The 23373-nt window shown below is 36.2% G+C and overlaps 1 protein-coding gene across 16 annotated transcripts in view; it reads left to right on the forward strand.

Annotated features, from left to right (window-relative positions):
- ITGB3BP (integrin subunit beta 3 binding protein) overlaps nucleotides 1-23373 on the forward strand; it is a 73378-nt gene that overhangs the window by 15869 nt on the left and 34136 nt on the right. For 7 of the 16 annotated variants that reach the window (XM_077954806.1, XM_001087746.5, XM_015141228.3 and 4 more), the window contains 2 exons: nucleotides 1487-1529; nucleotides 16332-16467. In XM_077954806.1, the coding sequence (XP_077810932.1) occupies nucleotides 16404-16467 (64 nt within the window). In that variant the 5' untranslated portion in view covers nucleotides 1487-1529; nucleotides 16332-16403. Of the gene's footprint in view, nucleotides 1-1486; nucleotides 1530-4507; nucleotides 4615-13107; nucleotides 13224-16331; nucleotides 16468-23373 lie in introns of all 16 variants that reach the window. The other 9 variants (XM_077954820.1, XM_077954815.1, XM_077954802.1 and 6 more) reach the window with 3 other exon arrangements.

Consider the following 23373-nt stretch of genomic DNA (forward strand, 5'->3'; position numbering starts at 1 on the left):
GCACCACCACACCAGGCTAATTATTTTGTACTTTTAGTACAGACGGTGTTTCACTATGTTAGGCTGGTCTCGAACTCCTGATGTCAGGTGATCCACCTCAGCCTTCCAAAGTGCTGGGATTACAGGCGTGAGCCACCACGCCTGGCCTAATTTCTATTTTTGAAGTGTTATAAATACCAGAACGTCTTACATACCCAAATACGGCAATATGTATTCCAAAGCTAAATAAAAATTTTTAAAAATTATCTGCATTTTAATTTGTTTGTACCTCTGTTTTCTTCTTGACTCATTGGGAAATCAGATTAAATTGATATTAAGTGGATTTCTAAAAGCATAAATAATTCTTTAAACCAATTTAATCTCAAGAAATAATGTTATGATAAGCTAATGTGGATATAGTAGCAAAATAATCTCCTTTTAGATAGATTGTTTTTGTACTTAATATTTACTGTTCAATGATTTTCTTAGATTGACCATCCCTTCTATTTTTTCTTATTCCTGTCCTTTGTAAATCAATAGTTATGTATGAATAGTCATTTTCTAAGATCAATACAAACTTTTGGGGGATTTCTGTAATACAATATAGTACAATCTTTTTGCTTTATGCACTTAATTCTTTAATATTTTAATTCTATTTCTCAAGAATCAAGAAAATACTTTTAACACTGCGTTTGTCACTGAGAAAACTAGTTTTAATTTATATTGACCTTTTTCTCCTTTGAACATTTAGTCTGCATTCAATAAAATGTTGATGACTGCTCTTTAGAAGACAGCTGTATGAAATAAAGTATTATAAATATTCCACTTCCCTTTCTAAGCATTGTCACCAACAGCTGGGCATCCAGTTTAGCAGAACAGATTTTGCACACAGAGAGCCTGGCATATTCCTGAATCAGTTTAGTGAAGGAAACAAAAAATAGTTTCTTATGGATTGGGGACTTATAAAGACATAGAGCATCTGTTCCTCAGTTAAGTCATAGTCTGGTTGCACTGAATCATGTTTAAAGCTAGAATAATGTGCAAAACTTTTTTTCACCATGCTCATACCTTTAACACCTAGTGCACTGTTTCTGTACTATACTTTCAACATCTCCACTGAAAGTGTATAAATTATTTTGCTCTTATATATGATATTGTAATAGTGGTATTTTAAAGCAGACAAACATACTAACTTTTATAAGACCTTTTATAATATGACAGATGTTTAAATTGTACGGTAGTCCTTGTATATATAACTGCATATATTTTTAAAAGTAACTCATTTAAATATTTAATTATGATCCCATTTAGAGATATGCAATTAGAATCAAACCTGTCATCATAAATAATTGCTTTCTTCATATGGTATTCTGCTTTAATAAATAATATAAAAATGGGTTGGCAGAACTAACTTAGAATCTTCGTTTATATATCTTTCCCTTAATTATTGGGCTACTTTAAATAAAGCATGTCCAATCTAAAATTTCTTTAAATTTTTTGTTTGTAGTGTTAAAAGATCACTGAAATTGGATGATCTGTTAGAAGAAAATGTAAGTATTTGCTTAAAAGTCATTGCATAAGATTGGTTTTCAATTTTTAACTACTAATTTACCTTGTTAAATATTAAAATTATCAAGACACGATGTGATGTAATTGTGATTGGTACACCATTTTCTGCATATAAGATATTTTAGTTTTTGTAAATCTAATATGTGGAAGTTTCTGGCCTGCTTGAGGTGTTTAGTTAAGAAGCAAATTAATTATTTAAAAACCTTAATGAAATAATTTAGTAGAAATTAATTCACTATTTGTGGAAAAAAATAGTCTGCCACTTAAATGTACAAGAAATAATATAGGACAATGACAGTACTTTTAATCTGCATACTATAATCTGCTAAAATGAAATGAAAACATTAGTAGCATTTTTATATCAAAAATGTAATTACCTTCCTCAGCTATGCTGGCATGGATTAAACAGCATAATACTAACACTGTAATAAATAGCACCACGGTTATCACAATGAAAATTAAATTGTACTGTTGCCATTACTTTTTGTAAATTGAGTTGTAGCACATTCCCAGTGCCAGCATATCATGACATATGTTACTTTATTATTTTTTCATACCAACTATGGATCTAGATAGAAACACTAATACTGAGATACTTATGACCTCAGTAATCTTAAATGCAGGTAAATTGGTGAGAAAGTAAATTAAAACAAATAGCTAGTCAATAAATAGGCTCCTCCAAATTCACATATGAATGCCATTTCAATAAATGGGTTTTATATGGAATTTTTCTTTGGAAGACTCACTGGTATTTAACAAAACAGAAATTTACCATTTAGAAAACTTGCTACATGCTTTTTAAAAATTTTTAAACAAAGGTGGCAAAGTACTGCAATGACACTAAAAAAATCATTAACAGTATAATTAGCAATTTAGAATACCATTATCCAACTTGTTCTGTGCAGAATGCAGCTGTGACTATAATTCTGCATCTGTTTCTTTGGTCAGAATGGTATTTTGGTAGATGAGTAGTCCAGCTTGAAATGAAATACTGTTCTTTCCTGCCCCAAAGCTGTTCTTTGGGAGATGGTAACTTTGTTTAAATGGAAAAGAATGACCGTTTCAGAACCCATTCTCTTCATGAAGTAAATTGTCATCATAGCAGGGTTTCTATGTATTTTTTCTTCAGATGAAGATGTGTCAAGGTAGCCAGTGTCACAGCTGATATCCTGTATTAGAAAAATACGTTGTTATGTTTGGCCCAGTCCTGTACCTTTCAACAGAACTTAAATTGATTTAAGCTTGTACCAACTGATTTAGTAGTACCGATTGATTTAACTTGGTACCACATGACCACATCCGCCTGAAGGAGGTTTCTAGCATACTAGCTTGGGCCTTTCTATTTCCTGACCAGTTTCTGGTATTTTCAGCTTTTTCCTCTTACCTTATATGTTTAAAGCTCTATATTTGCATCTTAGAGCTAACAGCTTTTGTTCTGTTCTGGTGTTAAGTCTGGGCTTCTCTCCGTGGCTACATACACACTTCATCTACTCTACTAACAACTTAGCCCTGAAGCAACTTGGCTTCCGGTTATATACCCACATGGCCCATGACCCCATTGAGGCTGCCTTAGCCCATGCAAAAGGAAATTGGACATTCAAAATATATACCTACAATTTTAGGAGTTCTTAATTGTTGTGAAGCTATAGTGGAACTAGTAGTAACTTTGTGGTCATTTTGCCTTACCAGTATGTTGCTAAAGGAGGAAGACTGGTTTCTAAGGGAAAGAGATGGCCCTTATATGCCAGTTGGTTGAAGTGGAGCCTGTTTGTCCTAAGCAGTGGCCATATCCAGAGATACTTGGAACTCCTAACTCCCAGTGGTCCTAATGCAGCTGCAGATCTTTGTGGAGATTAATGCTTCATGATGTTTGGGCAAGGCTCAAATGCCATTTTCTTATGTGTCTTGATATGGTTTGACTGTGTCTTCACCCAAATCTCATCTTAAATTGTACTCCCGTAATTCCCACGTGTTGTGGGAGGGACCTGGTGGGAGATAATTTGGATCATGGGGGCGGTTTCCCCCATGCTGTCCTTGTGGTAGTGAATAAGGCTCATTAGACCTGATGGTTTTATCAGGAGTTTCCACTTTTCCATCTTGCTCATTTTCTCTTGCCACTGCCATGTAAGAAGTGTCTTTTGCCTCCCGCCATGATTCTGAGGGCTTCCCAGCCATGTGGAACTGTAAGTGCAATTAAACCTCTTTTTCTTCCCCGTCTTGGGTATGTCTTTATCAGCAGCATGAAAACAGACTAATACACCTCTTCTAATGGGGCAAGCAGAGATATGGACCATACCCTGTGTTCTTTCTTTAATATACAGAATGTATACTGCCAGTACCACAATTTGCTGAACCTCGCAAGTTGTTGGGTGTTGTAAGGAGCTGAAGAAAGTTCCAATTTATAATCATCTACAGTATTTGGGCTGCTTGAGTTGTTACTCTCCAACCATTGTTCCTAGATGGATTTTAAGGAATGAAGATGAATTATATATTACAAACTGTTGCCAATGGCAGTCCAGATGAATTTATATGGACAACTGGCTACCTGGCCATATACCAAGCCAGCTTGACCCAGTCTTCTTCTGGCCACTTCAGAGAGAGAATAGAAGATGCTATGGTTAGGAAGAGAAGAGCATGCTTCTTACCAAGGCCAGCTCAATAGGCGTCCTGCCAGAGGAGTAGTGGTGCAGGTTTTGTTGAGGAGGTTTGCCGATTTATATATAGATACCCAGTCAAGAGTACTCCATTACTATTATTAGTAAGACACCTTTTTTTTTTTTTTTCCTGAGACAGAGTCTCACTCTATTGCTCAGGCTGGAGTACAGTGGTGTGATCACAGCTCACTGCAACCTCAACCTTCTGGACTCAAGCAGTCGTCTCTCCTCAGCCTTCTGGGTAGCTGGGACTACAGGCACGGGCCTGTATGCCCAGCTAATTTTTTGTTTTTTGTTTTTTTTAGTTTCACCATGTTGTCCAGGCTGGTATCAAACTCCCGAGCTCAAGCAATCCGCCCATCTCGGCCTGCCAAAGTCTTGGGATTACAAGTGTGAGCCACCATGCCTGGCAGTAAGACACTTCTAAGTCAGATTATTCCCATTGCCTAACCTAATCTCTCCAATTCTAGAACATTTCTCTCACCCCCAAAAGAAACCCCATACCTATTAGCAGTTAGTCTCAATATCCTCCTCTCCCCCACCCCCTAGAAATCACTAATCTACTTTCTGTCTTTATAGATGTTCTTCTGAACATTTCATATAAATGGAGTCATATAATTTTGTGTCTGGCTTTCATTTAGCATAATATTTTCAAGATTCAATTTACCTATTTTTTTCTTTGATTGTCCTTTTGATGTCATATCCAAGAAACTTGTAATCCATGGAAACACAGGTTTTTATCTACGTTTCTAAGAGTTTTATAGTATTAACTCTTTCATTTAGGTCTTCCATTTTGAGTTAATTTTTGTACATGGTTCAAGGGTAGGGACTAGATTCATTCTTTTGCATGTATATAACCAGTTACTGGTTATACCCATATGTAAACAGATACCCACATGTAAAACAATGCATCTAGTCCCTACCATTTGCTGAAACAACTATTTTTTCATTTATTGAACAGACTTGACACCTCTGTTAAAAATCAAGTGATCATAAATGTATATATGTATTTCAGAATGCCCAGATAAATTCCATTTGTCTATCTATATATATGTGTTTATGCCACTACCATGCAGTCTTCATTACTGTAAGTTTCTAAGATCAAAAAACATTTTAATTTTAAGTTTGAAATCAGGAAGTATGAGTCCTCCAACTTTGTTGTTCTTTTTCAAGATTGATTTGGCTATTCTGTATCCTTCATAATTCCATATGAATTTTGGGATCAGTTAGTCCACTTCTGGAAAAAAAAAAAAAGGCATTGGAATTTTGATAAGGATTACATCAAATTTGCAGATTCAGTTGGGAAATTTGCAATCTTAACAATAATAGTAAGTCATCCAAACCATGAACGTGAGATATATTTCCATTTATTTAGATCTTGCTTAATGTCTTTCAATAGTTTTATAGTTTTTAGTATGTAACTTGGAGTTTTTTGATTAAATTTATTCCTAAGTATTTTATTCTTTTTAAGCTATTATCAATGGAATTGCTTTATAATGTCATTTTTTTTTTTTTTTTTGAGACGGAGTCTCGCTCTGTCGCCCAAGCCGGAGTGCAGTGGTGCGATCCTGGCTCACTGCAAGCTCCGCCTCCTGGGTTCACGCCATTCTCCTTCCCCAGCCTCCCGAGTAGCTGGGACTACAGGCGCCCGCCACCGTGCCCGGCTCATTTTTTGTATTTTTAGTAGAGATGGGGTTTCACTGTGGTCTCGATCTCCTGACCTTGTGATCCACCCGCCTCGGCCTCCCAAAGTGCTGGGATTACAGGCGTGAGCCACCGCGCCCGGCCTTATAATGTGATTTTTAGAGTAGTCACTGCTAATGTATGGAAATACACTGATTTTTACATATGGATCATATATCCTGCTGCCTTGCTGAACCGATTTATTAACATTAATAATTTGGGGATTTTCCTTTTTCTGTTTTTTGAGACAGAGTCTCGCTCTGTTGCCCAGGCTGGAGTGCAATGGCGCAATCCCGGCTCACTGCAACCTCTGCCTCCTGGGTTGAAGGAGTTCTCCTGCCTCAGCCTCCCAAGTACCTGGGACTACAGGTGCACGCAACCACGCCCAACTAATTTTTGTATTTTTAGTAGAGACAGAATTTCACCATGTTGGTCAAGCTGGTCTCGAACTCCTGACCTCAGGTGATCCACCCATCTCGGCCTCCCAAAGTGCTGGGATTACAGGCGTGAGCCACAGTCCCCCACCCTATTTAGGGTATTCTATATATAAGATCAGGTCATCTGCAAGTAGGGATAGTTTTACTTCTTCTTTTCCAATCTATGCCTTTTATTTCTTTTTCGTGCTCATTTCTTTGGCCAGAACCTCCTGAACAATGTTAAGTAGAAGTGGCAAGAGCAGACATCCTTTTCTTGTACTTGATCTTAGAGGGAAATAATCCAGTTTTTCATTGTTAAGTATGATGTTAGCTCTGAGTTTTTCATACATGTCTTTTATCAGATTGAGAAAATTCTGTTCTATTCCTAGTCTGTTGAGTGTTTTTGTTGTGAAAGGATGTTAGATTTTTGTCAGTTACTTTTCCTGCATAATTGAGATGATCGTGTGTGCTTTTTTCTTTTATTCTCTTAATATAATGTATTACATTGATTGATATGTGTATGTTGAACCAACCTTGCTTTCCTTGGATAAATTCTGCTTGTGTATGACATGTAATTCTTTTTTGCTGCAAATTTCAATTTGCCAGGATTTTTACATCTATATTTATAAGGGATTTAGGTCTGTAATGTTCTGGTGTCAGGATAATACTGGCTTCAGAGAATTAGGAAATGTTTCCTCCTATTTTTTGAGAGTTTGAGAAAAATTGGTGTCACTTCTTTAAACATTAGTAGAAAGGCTGGGCCCAGTGGCTCACACCTGTAATCCTAGCACTTTAGGAGGCCGAGGCAGGCAGATCACCTGAGGCTGGGAGTTCGAGACCAGCCTGACCAACATGGAGAAATCCCCGTCTCTACTAAAAAATACAAAATTAGCCCAGCGTGGTGGCACATGCCTGTAATCCCAGCTACTCGGGAGGCTGAGGCAGGAGAATCGCTTGAACCTGGGAGACAGAGGTTGCGGTGAGCTGAGATTGCGCTACTGCACTCCAGCCTGGGCAACAAGAGTGAAACTCCATCTCAAGAAAACAACAACAACAACAACAACACTAGTAGAATTCACCAGTGAGACTACCTGGTCCTGGACTTTTCTTTGTTGTAAATTTTTTGAATGTTAACTCTATGTCTTTACATGCTGTTGATTTATTCAGATTTTCCAGTTCCCCATAATTCAATCCTGGTATGTTACGTGTTTCTGGAAATTTGCCTGTTTCATCTAGATTATCTAATTTGTTGGCATGTAGTTGGTCATCGTATCCCTTTATGATTTCTTTTATTTCTGCAAGACCGGTTATAACATCCCTTCTTCATCCCATATTTTATAATTTGACTCCCCATCCCTTCCTTCCTCCCACTCTCCCTCCCTCCTTTTCTTCCTTCCTTCATCAGTCTAGCTAAAGATTTACCAATTTTGTTGATCTCTTCAAGGTACTGACTTTTGGAATCACTGATCTCTATTGTTTTTTGTTCTCCATTTCATTTGTTTTCTCTTTGTCTTTTTTTTCCTTCTGCTTGCCTTGGGTTTAGTTTGCTTTTCTTTTGCTGGTGTCTTACAGTGGAAGCTTAGGTTATTGATTTGAGAGCTCTCTCTTTTAACATAGTTATTTGCAGCTATAAATTTACCTCTGAGTACCACTTTCACTACATCCCATTAAGTTTTTGTATGTTTTGTTTCGTTTTGTTCTTAATGTGTTTTTTAAGTTTTAAAAAAATTCCTTCTTTGACCCATTGGTTATTTAGCAGTGTATTGTTTTATTTACACATATTTGTGTATTTTCTAAGTTTTCTTCTGCTATTTTTATTGTCATTCCATGTGGCCAGAGAACATTCTTTATGAGAACATTGTATTATTTTCATCTTTTTAAATGTGTTGAGACCTGTTTTGTGGCCCAACATATTGTTATCCTGCCAAGGATTTTATGTGCACTTGAGAAGAATGTGTGTTCTGCTGCTATTGGGGGAGGGTTCTATAGATGTCTGTTAAGTCTAGTTGGTATGTAGTTTTGTTCAAATTTTCTGTTTCCTTGCTGATTTTCTGTCTAGTTTTTGTATTCATTGTTGAATGCGGGGAATTGAAGTTTCCAACTATTATAGTTGAATTTTCAATCTCTCCCTTCCAATTCTGCCAGTTTTTGTTTTATGTATTTTAGGCCTCTCCTATTAGATATGCGTATGTTTATAATTGTATATCTTTTTTTGTTTTTTGTTTTTTTCCCCAATAAGTATTTATTCATTGTATTGTCTTGGAAAAAAAAGAAAAAGAGGGGGAAAGGAACAGGATGTGTTACAATAGTGCAACAGAAAAGAAGTGCCGAGTACAGGAAATTGACCATAAAATAAACACATCCCAGTGATAAAGTCACCAGAGCCCAAGGGAGCTCAGTCTCCTGCAGTTCAGGAAGATGGGGAAGGGAACAAGAAAAGAACAGACAGGTACACACTCTGCCTACCTTCTGTCCTTCCCTCTTCATGAATTGAGACTTGCACAGAGCTTTAGTTTCTGTCAGTAAACATCGAGCTACATTTGTCCATCTCTTATTAATCTTGTGGTCACTTTGACGTACATGTTTTGCACCTATATAAAAGCTTCTGAGTGACTTAGATACTTAGATTTAGCTTCCTTTTCTTACTCTCCCACCCAGGATGAGACACGTCACCCAATACATCCTATTTGCCCTGTTTGAACAAAGTGATGTAAACTTACAGTGCTCGTAGGGCAGGTAAATGAAACTCCCTTTCTCTTCAGCTACTATGACTGTACAATCACTACTGCAACAATGCAGGACAGTGGCTCCAGATAGTATTAACAAAAGCCCTTGGTAATGGGACTGGGTCTCTAAGTCCAGAATTTTCAAAAGTTAAGGATTTTTTGTTTTATTTTATTTTTTTAGAGTATGGATCTCACTCTGTCATCCAAACTGGTGTGCAGTGGTATGATCATGTTTCAGTGCAGCCTCGAACTCCTGGACTCAAGTGATCCTCACAGCTCAACCTCCCGAGTAGCTAAGACTACAGGCACATGCCACCACACCTGGCTAGAAAAATTAAGGATTTTTGTCTTTGCTTCATACATTTATTCCTGGGCAGTACAGATGGGTACAAGCATTTCATTTAAAAAACCTATGCCTACCAGCTCATACTTTGACACACACACACACACACACACACACACACACACACCTCAATGTGCATGGTAGATTTAGTTTAATCTCAGTGAAGGATGGATCTGGTGTGTGAAGCAAGTCTAGTACTCTAGGATTAGAGGCTTGGCGTAGGAATCCTTTATTGCATATGTAGACAGCTTTATCTAACCTTATTCCTCTCTAGGCCTTTCACCTGGCCCAGGCTCTAACCTCTCAGCACCACCTTCCTATTCATACTCATGTCCAATCTTCCAGTAAAATGAGATCAAGTCATGGGACAAATCAACTAAAACTAAGTATCCCAAGAAACAATATCAAGCTGGAGGAGTTTTAAGAAGACATTGCAGCAGAAAACCCAGCCCTTACTGACAAAAATGAGATAGTCCAATAGGCTATGTACTCCAAGTAGTTGTTTTTTTGTGGTGGTAATTTAAACGACAACACAAAGTATTTCTGCTGTGCAGACCTGGAGCGGCTGTCAAATTATCCCTGAGGTTGCCTGTGTACCTCACAGCAAAGTATAAAAATAAGGACCTTAGATTAAAATATATAAAAATATTTTTATTAAGGAAACAAAAGTTAAAATGCACAAGATACATCATTTGCACACATCAAGTACAGTTGGCCTCCTGGAGAAAGTGAGAACCAAGGTGCACTTGTTCAAAGGAGCAAATAAAATTATAGGGCCAGGTGCAGTGGCTCACAACTGTAATCCCAGCACTTTGGGAGACTGAGGCTGGCAGATTGCTTGAACTCAGGAATTTGAGATCAGCCTGGCAACATCACAAAACCCTGTCTCTACCAAAAGTACAAAAAATTAGCCAGGCATGGTGGCATGCACCTGTAGTCCCAATTACTCAGGAGGCTGAGGTGGGAGGGTCAATTGAACCCAGGAGGCGGATGTTGCAGTGAGCCATGATCATACCACTGCACTCCAGCCTAGGTAACAGAGTCAGACTGTATCTCAAAAAAAAAAAAAAAAAAAAAAAAATTACAGTGGCCCAGAATGAGGCAGGAGTAAGCTTAGAAGTTGCAAATCTGCAGCTGTTTGCTTAAGCGCCCCTTTTGCCTGTAATCATACCCGTTGCTTGGAATAGTTCCCAGCTCCCTGTCTCATGAATGGGTTATGAGTAGACACATGGAAAAGCCCCGCCCTGATCTACCTGAGAGATTCCCTCCCACAGAATGTTGTGGCTTCTTGGTGTTGTCCATGAACCTGGTTTCATGCTAAATCTTTTCATTCTGGTATAGGAAATATTATTATATATCCTTGTTCAAAAGGAAAATGGGTTGCCCAGAGTGGAGCCTAAGATAAAGCATCCTGGTCCTAGGGAGCTTTTCCATAAAAGCCCTCACTTTTTTTTTGCTTGAATGGCATGGTTGGAATTCCTTTGCCTTCACCCTCACCCCCACCTCCCTCTACAAGGGAAGAGAGTGATTGCCGTGGATCCTGGCCTGAGATACATGGCAGTGCCAGCTGCGCGCTACCTGCCCCATCCTACTTTCTTTGCTCTTTGCTAGTTGAGTGAGGGAATATATTCGTTAAGTGAGGAAACTGAAATTCAGATAAGTGGTGCGTCCATGATAGCATAGCTGGGGAGCAGCAAAACCATTATGTGAGCCCGGGCTTTCCAACATTAAGTCTGTGGTTCCTTCCATATACCACAGCTATCTTTCCTTTAGTGTAATTGTTTAAAGACTTCATGATTCTTCATTCTCTTTGGAAAATCTTATTTCTAATACTGTTGTTGGATATATTTTTATATTATCTTTAGCAATTGATTAAATCTGTTAAACATTTTTTAAATACTGGGTCAATTCATTGGGGAAAAAGAAAGTCTTTAATAAATAGTAACCATATAGAAAAAATTCATTTCATATACAAAATTCATATGCACTTCATATCTCACTTTATTTGCAAAGTTTATTCCAAGAAGGATCATAGGCCTAAAGTAAAGCCAAACCATAAAGTCTCTGGAAGCCTGCGTGGTGGCTTCTGGCTGTAATCCCAGCTTTGGGGGAGGCTGAGGTGGGAGAACTGCTTGAGGCTAGCAATTTGGGACAAGCCTGGGCAATGTAGTAAGACCCTGTCTCTAAAAAAATTTTGTTTGTTAAATAAGCTAGCATGGTAGTGCGCATCTATAGTCTCAGCTACTCAGGAGGGTAAAGTGGGAGGATCGCTTGAGCCCAGGAGTTCAAGGCTGCAGTGAGCTGTGATAGTGCCACTGCACTTCAGTCTAGGTGACAGAGAAAGACTTCATCCCTTAGAAAAAAAAAATTACAGTGTAAGAGAATGACGGTAATGATACTTTTATTATTAAAATTAATACCTTTAAATTGTGAAAAAATAATTACTACAAATAGAAAAACCAGTGCATCAATGTTTTTAACCAGTATTTTATTTTTCTTGTTAGGGTGAAATTTGCATATTATTAATTTCAAAGATCTTGAGTGTATAATTCAAGGAGTTTTAGCAAATGCATAATTCAGTACCGTAGCTCTTAATATATTGGTCATATTCTTTCCTTGCTATCCCTGTAAGTTCGCTAAGATAAGTTCAAAATGTTTCTGTTCTCCATAGCTACCATAAAAACAAAACCCCAACATTTTTAGAACCATTAAGGTTGATAATTATGGTAGCTGATAAGAAGGTAGTTGGGGCTGGATGTGGTATCTCACGCCTATAATCCCAGCCCTTTGGGAGGCCAAGGTGGGCAGATCACTTGAGGTCAGGAGTTAGAGACCAGCCTGGTGAACATAGTGAAACCCTGTCTCTACTAAAAATACACAAATTAGCCGGACGTGGTGGTGGGCACCTATAATCCCAGCTACCTCGCCTAAACCCGGGAGGCAGAGGTTGCAGTGAGCCAGGACGATGCCACTACACTCCAGTCCAGGGGACCCAGCGAGACTCTGTCTCAAAAAAATAAAGAAGGTAGTTGGTTAGTATCTAGTACTCTTCTAGGAACCTTAGGCCCAAATTGTGAAAAGTCTCTAAGGCAGCTAATGCTAGAGTTTTCTAATGTAAATTTCATAATTAGTACTAGTAATGCATATTATCTTAGGTGAGACACTCCGATAGCTTAAATAACCAGTATAAGTTTATGAAGAATTATCTCCTTCTAGCTGCCCTTTTGTTTCTAGTTGGCCAGACACTACAGTATCTGTGTTTTAAATATTTTAGCATAGGCTGGCAGTTCAAAATAATGATAAAGTATCCTTTAAACCCCATATTTTATCCTGCAAGAATTTTTCGTTAGTACTTTCTAGACTGTTTATAATAGGTTTAAAAAAATCAATAAAATGCAGGCATTTTTTGTAGTGTATGCTTTAAACAAGGTGACAAAGCAAGCTACAATTTGTGAAAGATATTGAAGGAAGGAAAGGAAAATATCATATCTATTTGAAATTATTGAGAGAACATTGATTTTTTCTCTCAGGCAGAAAAATCGATGCCCAAATTTTAGTTTTGCTAATGTACAAGATTAGACCTCATTATAAAAAGTACAGTAGCATTTGGGCGGGACTGATTGCAGCATCTTAGAATGTGGCATTTCTTCTGTTTAGAAATGGTGTTAAATAACTCTAAGGAGTCAGGAAATATTACAAGCAGGTTTGTTTATTTGTTTGTTTGTTTTTTGAGACAGAATCTCCCATGTCGCCCAGGCTAGAGTGCGGTGGCATGATCTTGGCTCACTGCAACCTCTGCCACCTGGGTCCAAGTGATTCTCGTGCCTCGGCCTCCTGAGTAGCTGGACTACAGGTGCGCCACCACACCTGGTAAATTTTTGTGTTTTTAGTAGAGACGGGGTTTCCTCGTGTTGCCAGGCTGGTCTCCCACTCAGCCTCAAGCGATTCACCCACCTTGGCCTCCCAAAGTGCTGGGATTACAGGCATGAGCTGCCAGCAGTTGTAAATTATTATAGAAGTGGTTGTGACATCTATTTTCTTGTATGTGTGTGTGTTTGTTTGTGTGTGTATATTGTGATCCACAGCTCACTATAGCCTCAACTTCCTGGGTTTAAGTGATCTTCCCACTTCAGCCTCCAAAGTAGCTAGACCACAGGCATGCACCATTATGCCCAGTTCATTTTTTGATACTTTTTGTGGAGATAGGGTTTTGTCATGTTGCCCAGGCTGGTTTCGAACTCCTGAGCTCAAGCAATCCTCCTGCCTTGGCTTCCCAAAGTGCTGGGATAACAGGCATGAAACGCCCTGCCCAGCCAACACCAACATCTCTTTCTTTCTCTCCCTCCCTCCTTCCCTCCCTCCCTCCCTTCCTTCCTTCCTCCCTTCCTCCCTTCCTCCCTTCCTCCCTTCCTCCCTTCCTTTCTTTCTTTCTCGTTTTGTTTACATCCTGAGTCCTTGCTTTTTTCTAGCCAAAACTAGCCCTCTTACTTTTTCTTCCTGTTTTTCTAAAGGACTCATAGGTAGTCCTCATCGTTGCTGAGGGGAAGGAGTACTGACTTCTCAGTAGCTCAGTCTTCTCTCAAATCCCAGTATTCTTAATTCTTCCTTTTGTGGGAGAGTAATAAGTAGGCCAAGACCTTCAAAGTTTGGGAGATGGCAGAATGGAAATTCTCAGATCGATTCTAGGATTACTTTTAAACCTCTTCAGAGATGAAAAGTTAGAGGAACTTGGTACAACCTTGAGGGAAAGAAAACTTACGGAAGTAGGGTTATGCCTTTGTGTGTACCAGTAGGGCAGATAAACAAAAGTGCATATTTACTGAAGAATATTTAGTGGTATAGTAGGGAAAGGGTAGATTTTCAGTTTTCCTTCTGTGTGTGGTAGTTGTAGACAGACATTTTTCTTTTTAACCAACACAAATGACCAAAAAAAAAAAAAAAGAGAGAAGCCTCAGTATTTCTAAAATGAGGCAAAAATACACACACACACACACACACACACAGCACATGCACACTCACAGTTATTTTCTGAAAGCTGGAAAATTGTTTGCCAGGAGAAATGTATGATCTACAGTTAAAATGTTTAGATATTTGGCAATTGGATAAATAATTTTTTGGTGAAAATAGGAAAACAGATTGACATAAATGTACATTAGGGTAGTGACTTTCATTTCTTGTACATACACAGTGAAGTAGTTCTGGGCAATAAATTCTTGGAAAAATAGAGTAGGAATTGGATAAATGTCATAGTTTATGACTGAATACATACAAACAGGTGAAAACTCAAGATGGAGAGGTAATAATAACCACCTGATAGACTTAAAACCTTTTCACTGTACAAAAAAAGATTGCTTTAGAGTTATAACTTGATATTATAGTTTGATTTCTTAAAAGATATTCATTCCTTTTGTGGCCACTATGGATACATAAAATAAAAAATGCCTTTTCTTTCTCAATATAATTAAATATTGTTTCCCAATATTTAAAATCTTAACCGTAAAAAAATTTTTTTTGAATGCTATAGATTCTGGAACTAATATTAAGACTACTAAAAAAGATGACACAGCCACTATTTCCTCCATAGGTCTCTTAAAAATAAAGGATAGTTGACCATGCAGAGTTAAGGAACTATTTCAAATCCTCTGCCAAGCTATATCCAGTATGTTGGCAATATATGAGCCATCAGACCTTTCCTGTATCCCCCAGATCCATCCTATGCTGTCTGTTCCACCTCTTATTCCAGATTTCTCATGCTTTTTTCTGTGACAGACTACTGCAGCCAACTTTGAATTTTCCCTCTTCTCTGAATTTCATTGCATACATACTAATTTAAAACCTCTTCATTGTTGTTCTAACTTTTAGTAGACACTCCTTAAGGCCAGAGCAATTTGTTGTATTTCTTTGTACACATTAGTTAGCAGTGCTGGTGGGTGATCAGTAAGCCTTATGGAAAGCAAGTTTTAAGGGAATTCAGGAAAGGGAACAATTAATAGTATGACAATAGATATTTGAAGGAAAGGGATCATGAATGAGGACCTAAACTAAAGAAAGTCTAGGTCCTGGGGAAGATGAAAAAGAGGATGTTCCAAGCTGAGATCGCAGAATGATCTGAGACCCAAATACACATAGCCTAGTGACTGAAGCTGTAGGTAACAGTGAATAATTGGATGAATGAACCAATGAATAAATTAGTATATTCTGAGTAGAGCAAGATGGCCAAATTTACTGGACTGTTCCTTGTAAGTCATTCATTCCTCACACATTTTTTTAGTTCTCTAGGATATAAAGATGAAAAAATAATATTTATTTTCAGGAGCAAATTCTAATCGAACAGACAGAAAAATTAAAACTTATTAAAATATGTTACCTGAAATAAGAGGTGTGTCCAACACCTGTGGAAACACAAAGGAGGAAGCTGCTAAGAGGAAGTTTGTAAGATGCGCCAGATCCTCAAAGGCCTTAAATGCCTGACTCAATTGTTTGGACATTATTTTGGTTATTATTGAAGCAAGACACTACATGAGACCACTTTGTGAAGCTGTAGGACAGCAGTTATCCTTCCTAAGGTTTCTGTGTGAGGCTTAGTAATAGGCACCTCTGAGAGTTTTCCTGCCCTGGCCCCATAATTATACTTCAAGTTCAGCTGAAAGCAAAAGTCAGGGTATGGTTGGGAGAGTTGGCCATCTCTAACCTATTTGGAAATACCATCTCAGAAGGTAGTAACCTTTTAATGCTAAAATTTAGTAAATATCAAATTGAGATGTTCTAGTTATTATAGAGACCTGAAATGCCTACCTAATTTGAAAGAATAATGTTTACTCTGAGAGTGATAATTAAGTATATTTGTAATTGAAAAGCAAGAGCAAGGAAATGAATTTGAATTTTGCTGATTTTTAATGGTATATAATTTCAAAAATCTATAACATAACTATTTCTGTCCTAAATTATTATTTATTTCCAGTCATTTGATCCTTCAAAAATCACAAGGAAGAAAAGTTTTATAACTTATTCTCCAACAACTGGAACTTGTCAAATGAGTCTATTTGCTTCTCCCACAAGCTCTGAAGAACAAAAGCACAGAAATGGACTATCAAATGGTTAGTTGAACATTCTTTTCTACTTATTGTAAGGTTTTTCTAGTTATTGGCTAAATCAAAATTTTGCTTTAATTATATATGGATCTTGCTACAGCTGATTTTTCTCTTCTCTCAAATAATTTAATACCTTAATATAGGTGTTACTTAGGACATAAATGTAAACTTTCGGCACTTATTTTAAAATGCAACTGCAGGCTTTGTTCCCTTACTATCCCATCCATTAAATAGAAATTATGGCCTGACTTGCCTTCAGCTACTATCAATTATAATGGTTACAGATATGCCCCTTAACAAGCTATCCATCATGTGCATAAATTAACGGCAGCATAATTCAGGTGCTGCTGCACTACAACTTAAGAGTGATACTTCTAAATGGTACTTTTATTCATGTTTTCCATTTAGTTTTACCCACGTTTAGTATATCTTTATATAGCTTACCTTTATTTATTATATTTCATTCCCTTCTTTTTCTTGACTATTTCAAATGTATTTACAAAAGGTTTGTAGAATTTTTCCATAGAGAAAAATCTAATTTTAGTATGAAATTCTTTATTTTAAAATATTATTAGTTTAATTTTAATTTTGACCATACATATTTGTTGTCCTCTGGTAGTTTATTGCTAAAATACTGATTTAAAAACACAAATCTCGATTTCATGGGTTTATTTATTTTTTTGAGAAAGATTATGAATCAGTGACATGTAGTTTTATAATATAAAATTTTAAATAGGCTCAAATTTAATAGTGTATCCTTTAGATATATTGTCATTAGCCTAATTCACATTTTATTGTTTAACATTTAGTGAGTGCTAGCATATACTAGAAGCTACCCAGAAACAAAGAAGTCTTGTTTTACGTGATTTGTTATAATGTAACACAAAATGAGATCTTAAAGTTTTGAATGTCTTTAATTTTACTTTAATCAAATGCTTTTTATCCTAAAGCTGTGACTATTAGGTTTCTCTTTTAAACTGTATGAAAATGTATATACTTTAAGTTTCATAGTTCTATTTTTATATACATGCTATATCTTTTTAATTAAAAATAAATGCCTTAGAGATTGTACATCCCTATACTGAAATGTGAATAGATTTTAAGTTGATATGTACTCAATTTCCATATTGAAATTAAATATGGACTTAAGGGGACATTCTTTTTGCCCATAAAAAGATTGGTCACATGATTTCGGTTGACATTTAAGTGGATAATTATCACAAATTATAGTCCTAAGTAAGCTCTTTTTTTAAAAGTCAGATAGCAAGGGTTTCAGAGGTGCTGGCAATGTTCTATTTTTTGACCTACATAGTGGTTACACTGATTCACTCTAGTTATTCATCAGACTGTACATACATGTTTCATGTGTGCCGTAATGTATATATCTCACATATAGAAGTCTCTAAACAGGAGAATTTTGTCCAGAAATCTGTATCAGATTATGTCATTTGTAATAATTACATTGCTTATCCTAATATGTCATCTTGTACATGTTTTAAAAATAAAAAAGCTTGATTTTTATGAAGTAACTTAGTTCAAAATAAATGAGAAAATATGACTTATGAAGTCATTTAAATTCTAAATGAGGTCATAATCTCTTAACAAATCCCACTTTAAAAATATTATACAAAACATAATATAAAATTTAAATAACATTTTCAAGGACATTTTAGGTGCTACTCACTTCCCATCACACTTATGATGAGATCCAAAACCTTATCATGACATGGAAGGCCATATGTCCATCTAATTCCCAAACACCTCGTCTGCCTCATTTTCTACCCTCTTTTTACACTACTTTAGCCACTCTTACCTTCTTGCTATTTGTCAGTCATGCTGAGCCCCTTCTTGCCACGGGGTCTTGCAGTTCTCTCCACCTGGAATACTCCTCCTCCAGATATTTATATGTACTTTCTATGTACATTTGAACCATGTACTATGAGAACAGAAGACTTAATGTTATATTTAAATGCATTTGTAGTTATAAAAGGATGAAAAATTTGGTTCTTCCTTCTACATAGATTCTACATTGGCCAAATATGGGATTTGTTTCAACTGTTTAGTTTATACATTTAACAGATACGTTCATGCGGCACATAATAACGTTTCAGTCAGCGACAAACTATGTATATATCGGGGTCCCCCAAGATTATAATGGAGCTGAAAAATTCCTATTGTTTAGTGGCCCAGTAGCCGTCATAACATTGTAGCACAACACGTTACTCACATTTTTGTGGTGATGCCAGTGTAAACAAACCTAGTTCACTGCTAGTCGTATAAAAGCGTAGCATGTACAATTATGTATAGTACATGATATAGTTGTGTACTGCATAATGATGTTTTGTTCAACAACTGACCACATACAATGATGGTCCTGTAAGATTATAATACTGTATTTTACTATGCGTTTTTATGTTTAGATATGTTTAGATAAACAAATACTTACAATATGTTACAATTGCCTACAGTGTTCAGTACAGTAATATGCTGTGCAGGTTTGTAGACTAGGAGCAATAGGCTATACACTAGGTGTGTGCTAGGTTATACAATGGAGGTTTGTATAAGTATACCTACGATGTTTGCACAACAATGAGATCACCTCATGATGCATTTCTCAGAATGTATGCCCATAGTTAAGTGACACGTAACTCTATATGTATGTGTGTATGTTGTATATCATTTATATATTTTTTAATTTGTATGTGCATTATTATATTGCTGCCCTCCTCCAACCCGTAGCAAGTTTCTCCATACTATTACAGTTGACCCTTGAACAACATGGGTTTGAACTACACAGGTCCACTTATATGAAGATTGTTTTTGAATAAACATACTGGAAAATTTTTTGGAGTTTTGTGACAACTTTGTAAAACCCTGCAGACAAACTTTATAGACTATAAATATAAAAAAAAGAAAGTTAGGTTTGCCATGGAGGCATAAAATATGTGTAGCTACTAGTCTATCATTTACCATAAAACATACACAAATTTATTATAAAAAAAATTTATCAAAATTAATGCATACACTTAGACCCTACACAGTCCCATTTGCAGTTGAGAGATATGTAAATGAATATAAAGATGCAGTATTAAATCATAACTGCATAAAATTAACTCTAGTACATACTATACTACTATAATAATTTCATAGCTACCTCCTGTTGCTGTTTTAATGAGCTCAAGTGTTGCAATTATCTGCTTGACATACCATGTGATGCTGATAATCTCTGCACAAGCAGTGTGTCTCTCAAGTAAATTGTGTATTGCAATAAAAAGTGATCTCATGGTTCTCGTATGTTTTTCATCATGTTTAGGGCTATGCTGGAAACCTTGAATAACACCGTGAAACCCACATAAAGTGCCACTAGTGATGCTGGAAGTGCTCCCAATGAGCAGAGGAAAATCATGATATTACAAGAAAAAGTTGAATTGCTTGATATGTACCGTAGATTAAGGTCTGCAGCTGTAGTTCCTACCGTTTCTGATAGTTCATCTTGTAAACAGATGACAAACTTATGGTATTGATTAATACTTTACAATACTGTAAATATTTTGTCTTACGATTTTCTTAATAACTTTTTTCTCTAGCTTACTTTATTGTAAGAATGCACAGTATAATACATGTAACACACAAAATATGTATTAATTGACTTTGTGGCATCTGGTCAACAGTAGGCTATTGGTAGTTAAGTTTTCGGAGAGTCAAGAGTTATACTTGGATTTTTGACTACATGGAGGGTTGGCACTCCTAACCCTCAAGTTGCTCAAGGGTCAGTTGTATGCATTTTAGAAAAGAAGAAAGAGTAAATTTTTCCCCTTTACTCCCATGAACACTTCACACTCGTTATTTAATAATGAAAGTAGAAGAATAAACAAATTTGCATAGTCAGAGAGTACTTGTTAACTGGACAATAGATCTGTAAAAATCACCCAGACTATAACAATATAACAGCACAGAGAGATAAAAGGAAAATATGATAAAACAATAAAGAGAAATGATAGGCAGAATAAGACTTTCCAACATCTGCCAAGTTGGAGTTCTACAAGGAGGAAATACAGAGAATAGGCTGTAGGCAGTATTCTAAGATATAAGGACTATCAGTTTTTCGTAATTAAGGAAAGATAAGAATGTGCAAATTAGAGTAGCATGCTAAGTCTGCGCAGGATAAAGTAAAACAGATCCACATCTAGTTATTTCATGATAAAACTGTATGTAGAACATCAAAGACAAAATTTTAAGGGCAACCAGAGAAAAGATAGTACCTACAAGAGAATAACAGACTGATAAACTCTTATTTATATCAGTAGACTCCAGCAGAAAATGCAATAATAGTATCAATTAGGAATCACAGTTGAGTTTTTATCCAGGAAGTGAGGATGAAATAAAGATATTTTCAGACAGTCTCAGAGAGTTTGCCACTCACAGATTCTCAGTGAAATAGCTACAAAGTAAGTTATTTCTCTAAGAGGTAAAGTGAACCTCAGATAAAGGAGTGGAATTGCAAAAAGCAATAATGAAAAAGTGAATTAGCAAACGTGTTAATCTAATTACAAGTTTTGCTGACTATAAAGCAAAAGTCAAACAATTGGAGAGCGAGTGAAAAACAAATAATAGACCACACTAGCATGGAAGATAAGGAGGCAACAGATAAGAGTTACGATGTGGTTTTTTGTTTGTTTGTTTGTTTTTATACTTTAAGTTCTAGGGTACATGTGCCTAAGGTGCAGGTTTGTTACATATGTGTACATGTGCCATGTTGGTGTGCTGCACCAATTAACTCATTAAGGTCCTTGTATTTTCAGGCAAATGATGAGATACCTATCACTTGACTTCATTGTATTTTTTGTTTTCTTGCCTGCAAAATGGAGAAGATAGTAATTCCTACCTCAGAATTTTGAGGATTAAATGAATTAATACACAGAAAGCACTTAGAATGGTACTTGACATATATTAATAGTATATGTTCTGTACATATTTTAGCCATTTTAATTAATAGCCGTTTTAATTAATTAGACTTTAAGAAAAGACATAAGACAATTAAATTTGAAGGAATGGAAAAAGAAAACAAAGCAAATACTAGCTTTTTTTAAAAAAGCTAGTAGTTGCTACAAAAATAGATAGGCTGAAATAGACTTTACACCTAAAAGGCTTTATTGAAGATAATGGGGCTCTTTTCATAAGAGATAGAGAAAGATTCACCACTACAAAAATAAAAGGATCCTGAGCCATATGTGCATCTAAAAAACTCAAAACATGATGAAATATGACAGGATAACAAGGGAGAAACTGATAAATCCACAGTCATTGTAGGAGATTTTAAACTATCTCTTTCAGAAACTGATGAAGAGGTTAAAAAGGAAGGATATAGGCAAGTTGTACATAATTAGCAAGCTTATCTAACGAGCTGTGGTCAGAAAAATACCCAACATATAATAAAGCACACATAGAATGTTCACAAAAATGTACCCAGCTTGGAGTTACAGAGGAGGTCTCACTGTACTAAAAATTACAGTCATATAGCTCACACTCTCTGACTAAAATTTCATACAATTAGGAATCAATAATGAAAAGGCAGCCCTCCAAAAATTTTAACCTGTATGTTTGGAAACCAAGAAACTTCTAAATAATTCATTGATCAGAAAAATTACAATGGAAAGTATAAAATATTTAGAATTGAATGATAATGAAAACATGTCAGCACTTAGAGGAGAAATTTATACCTACATTATACTAAAGCAGTTCTTGGTGGAAGCTTTATGCAGTCCTTCCTTCATATCTGGGGAATTGGTTCCTGGATCCCACTCAGTTTCCAAGATCCACAGACCCTCAAGTCCCTTGTAGAAAATAGTATAGTATTTGCATATGACCAATACACCCTCCTATATACTTTAAATTATCTCAAGATTACTTATATACCTAATACAATGTAAGTGCTATGGAAATAGTTATACTGTATTGTTTAGGGAATTATGACAAGGAAAAGTCTGTATATGTTCAGTACAGATGCAGCCATCCTTTTTTTAAACAAAGTATTTTTGATCCATGGTTGGTTGAATCCACAGATATAGAACCCACTAATACAGAGGGCCAACTGTACTTACAAATGCATATACAGTCCTGTGTCACTTAACAATGGGGATACCTTCTGAGAAAGGCATTGTTCAGTGATTTTGTCATTGTATGAACATCATAGATTGTACTTACACAAACCTAGATGGCATAGCCTACTACACATTTATGCTATATGGTATAGCCTGTTGTTTGTAGGCTGCAAACCTATACAGTGGACTGTACTGAATACCATAGGCAATCAAAACATAATGGTATTGGTATATTTAAACATATCTGAGTAGAAAAGGTACAGTAGAAATATGGTGTTATAATCTTATGGGACCATTGTCATATATGTGGTTTGTCACTCACCAAAGTGTTATACTGCTCATGACTGTATTTAAAAAGGAAGAATGATTGAAAACTATTGAGTCAAGCATTCAACTCAGAATGACTGAAAAAGAACAACAGAATGAACCCCCCAAAGCAGAAAGGAAATAATGATATGAAGAGAAATTATAAATTGAAAACAGGATAGTAAGCAACAAGTCAAAAGCTAGTTCTCTGAAAAGTCTAATGAAATGGTAGCCCTCTGGCAAGACTGATTTTTTTTTCAAGTAGCAGAAGGAACAAACAATATGTAAAGGAGCTGATAAACTACTATACTACCTCCTTAAATCTGTGGTGAGCAATCTGAGGTGTGGGCCAAATGCTAAACATTTTTATTGTAAAAGAACTAGTCAAATATCTTACCCTGTAAAATGTAGATCAATAATATTAATCTCAATATTTTCATGGAAAGACTTAGGCTTTTAAATACTTTTCAGCTTTTAAATATGACAAGTTTTAATATTTCTAAGA

This window comes from Macaca mulatta, chromosome 1 (genome assembly GCF_049350105.2).
Source record: "Macaca mulatta isolate MMU2019108-1 chromosome 1, T2T-MMU8v2.0, whole genome shotgun sequence".
NCBI classification, from domain to species: Eukaryota; Metazoa; Chordata; class Mammalia; order Primates; family Cercopithecidae; genus Macaca; species Macaca mulatta.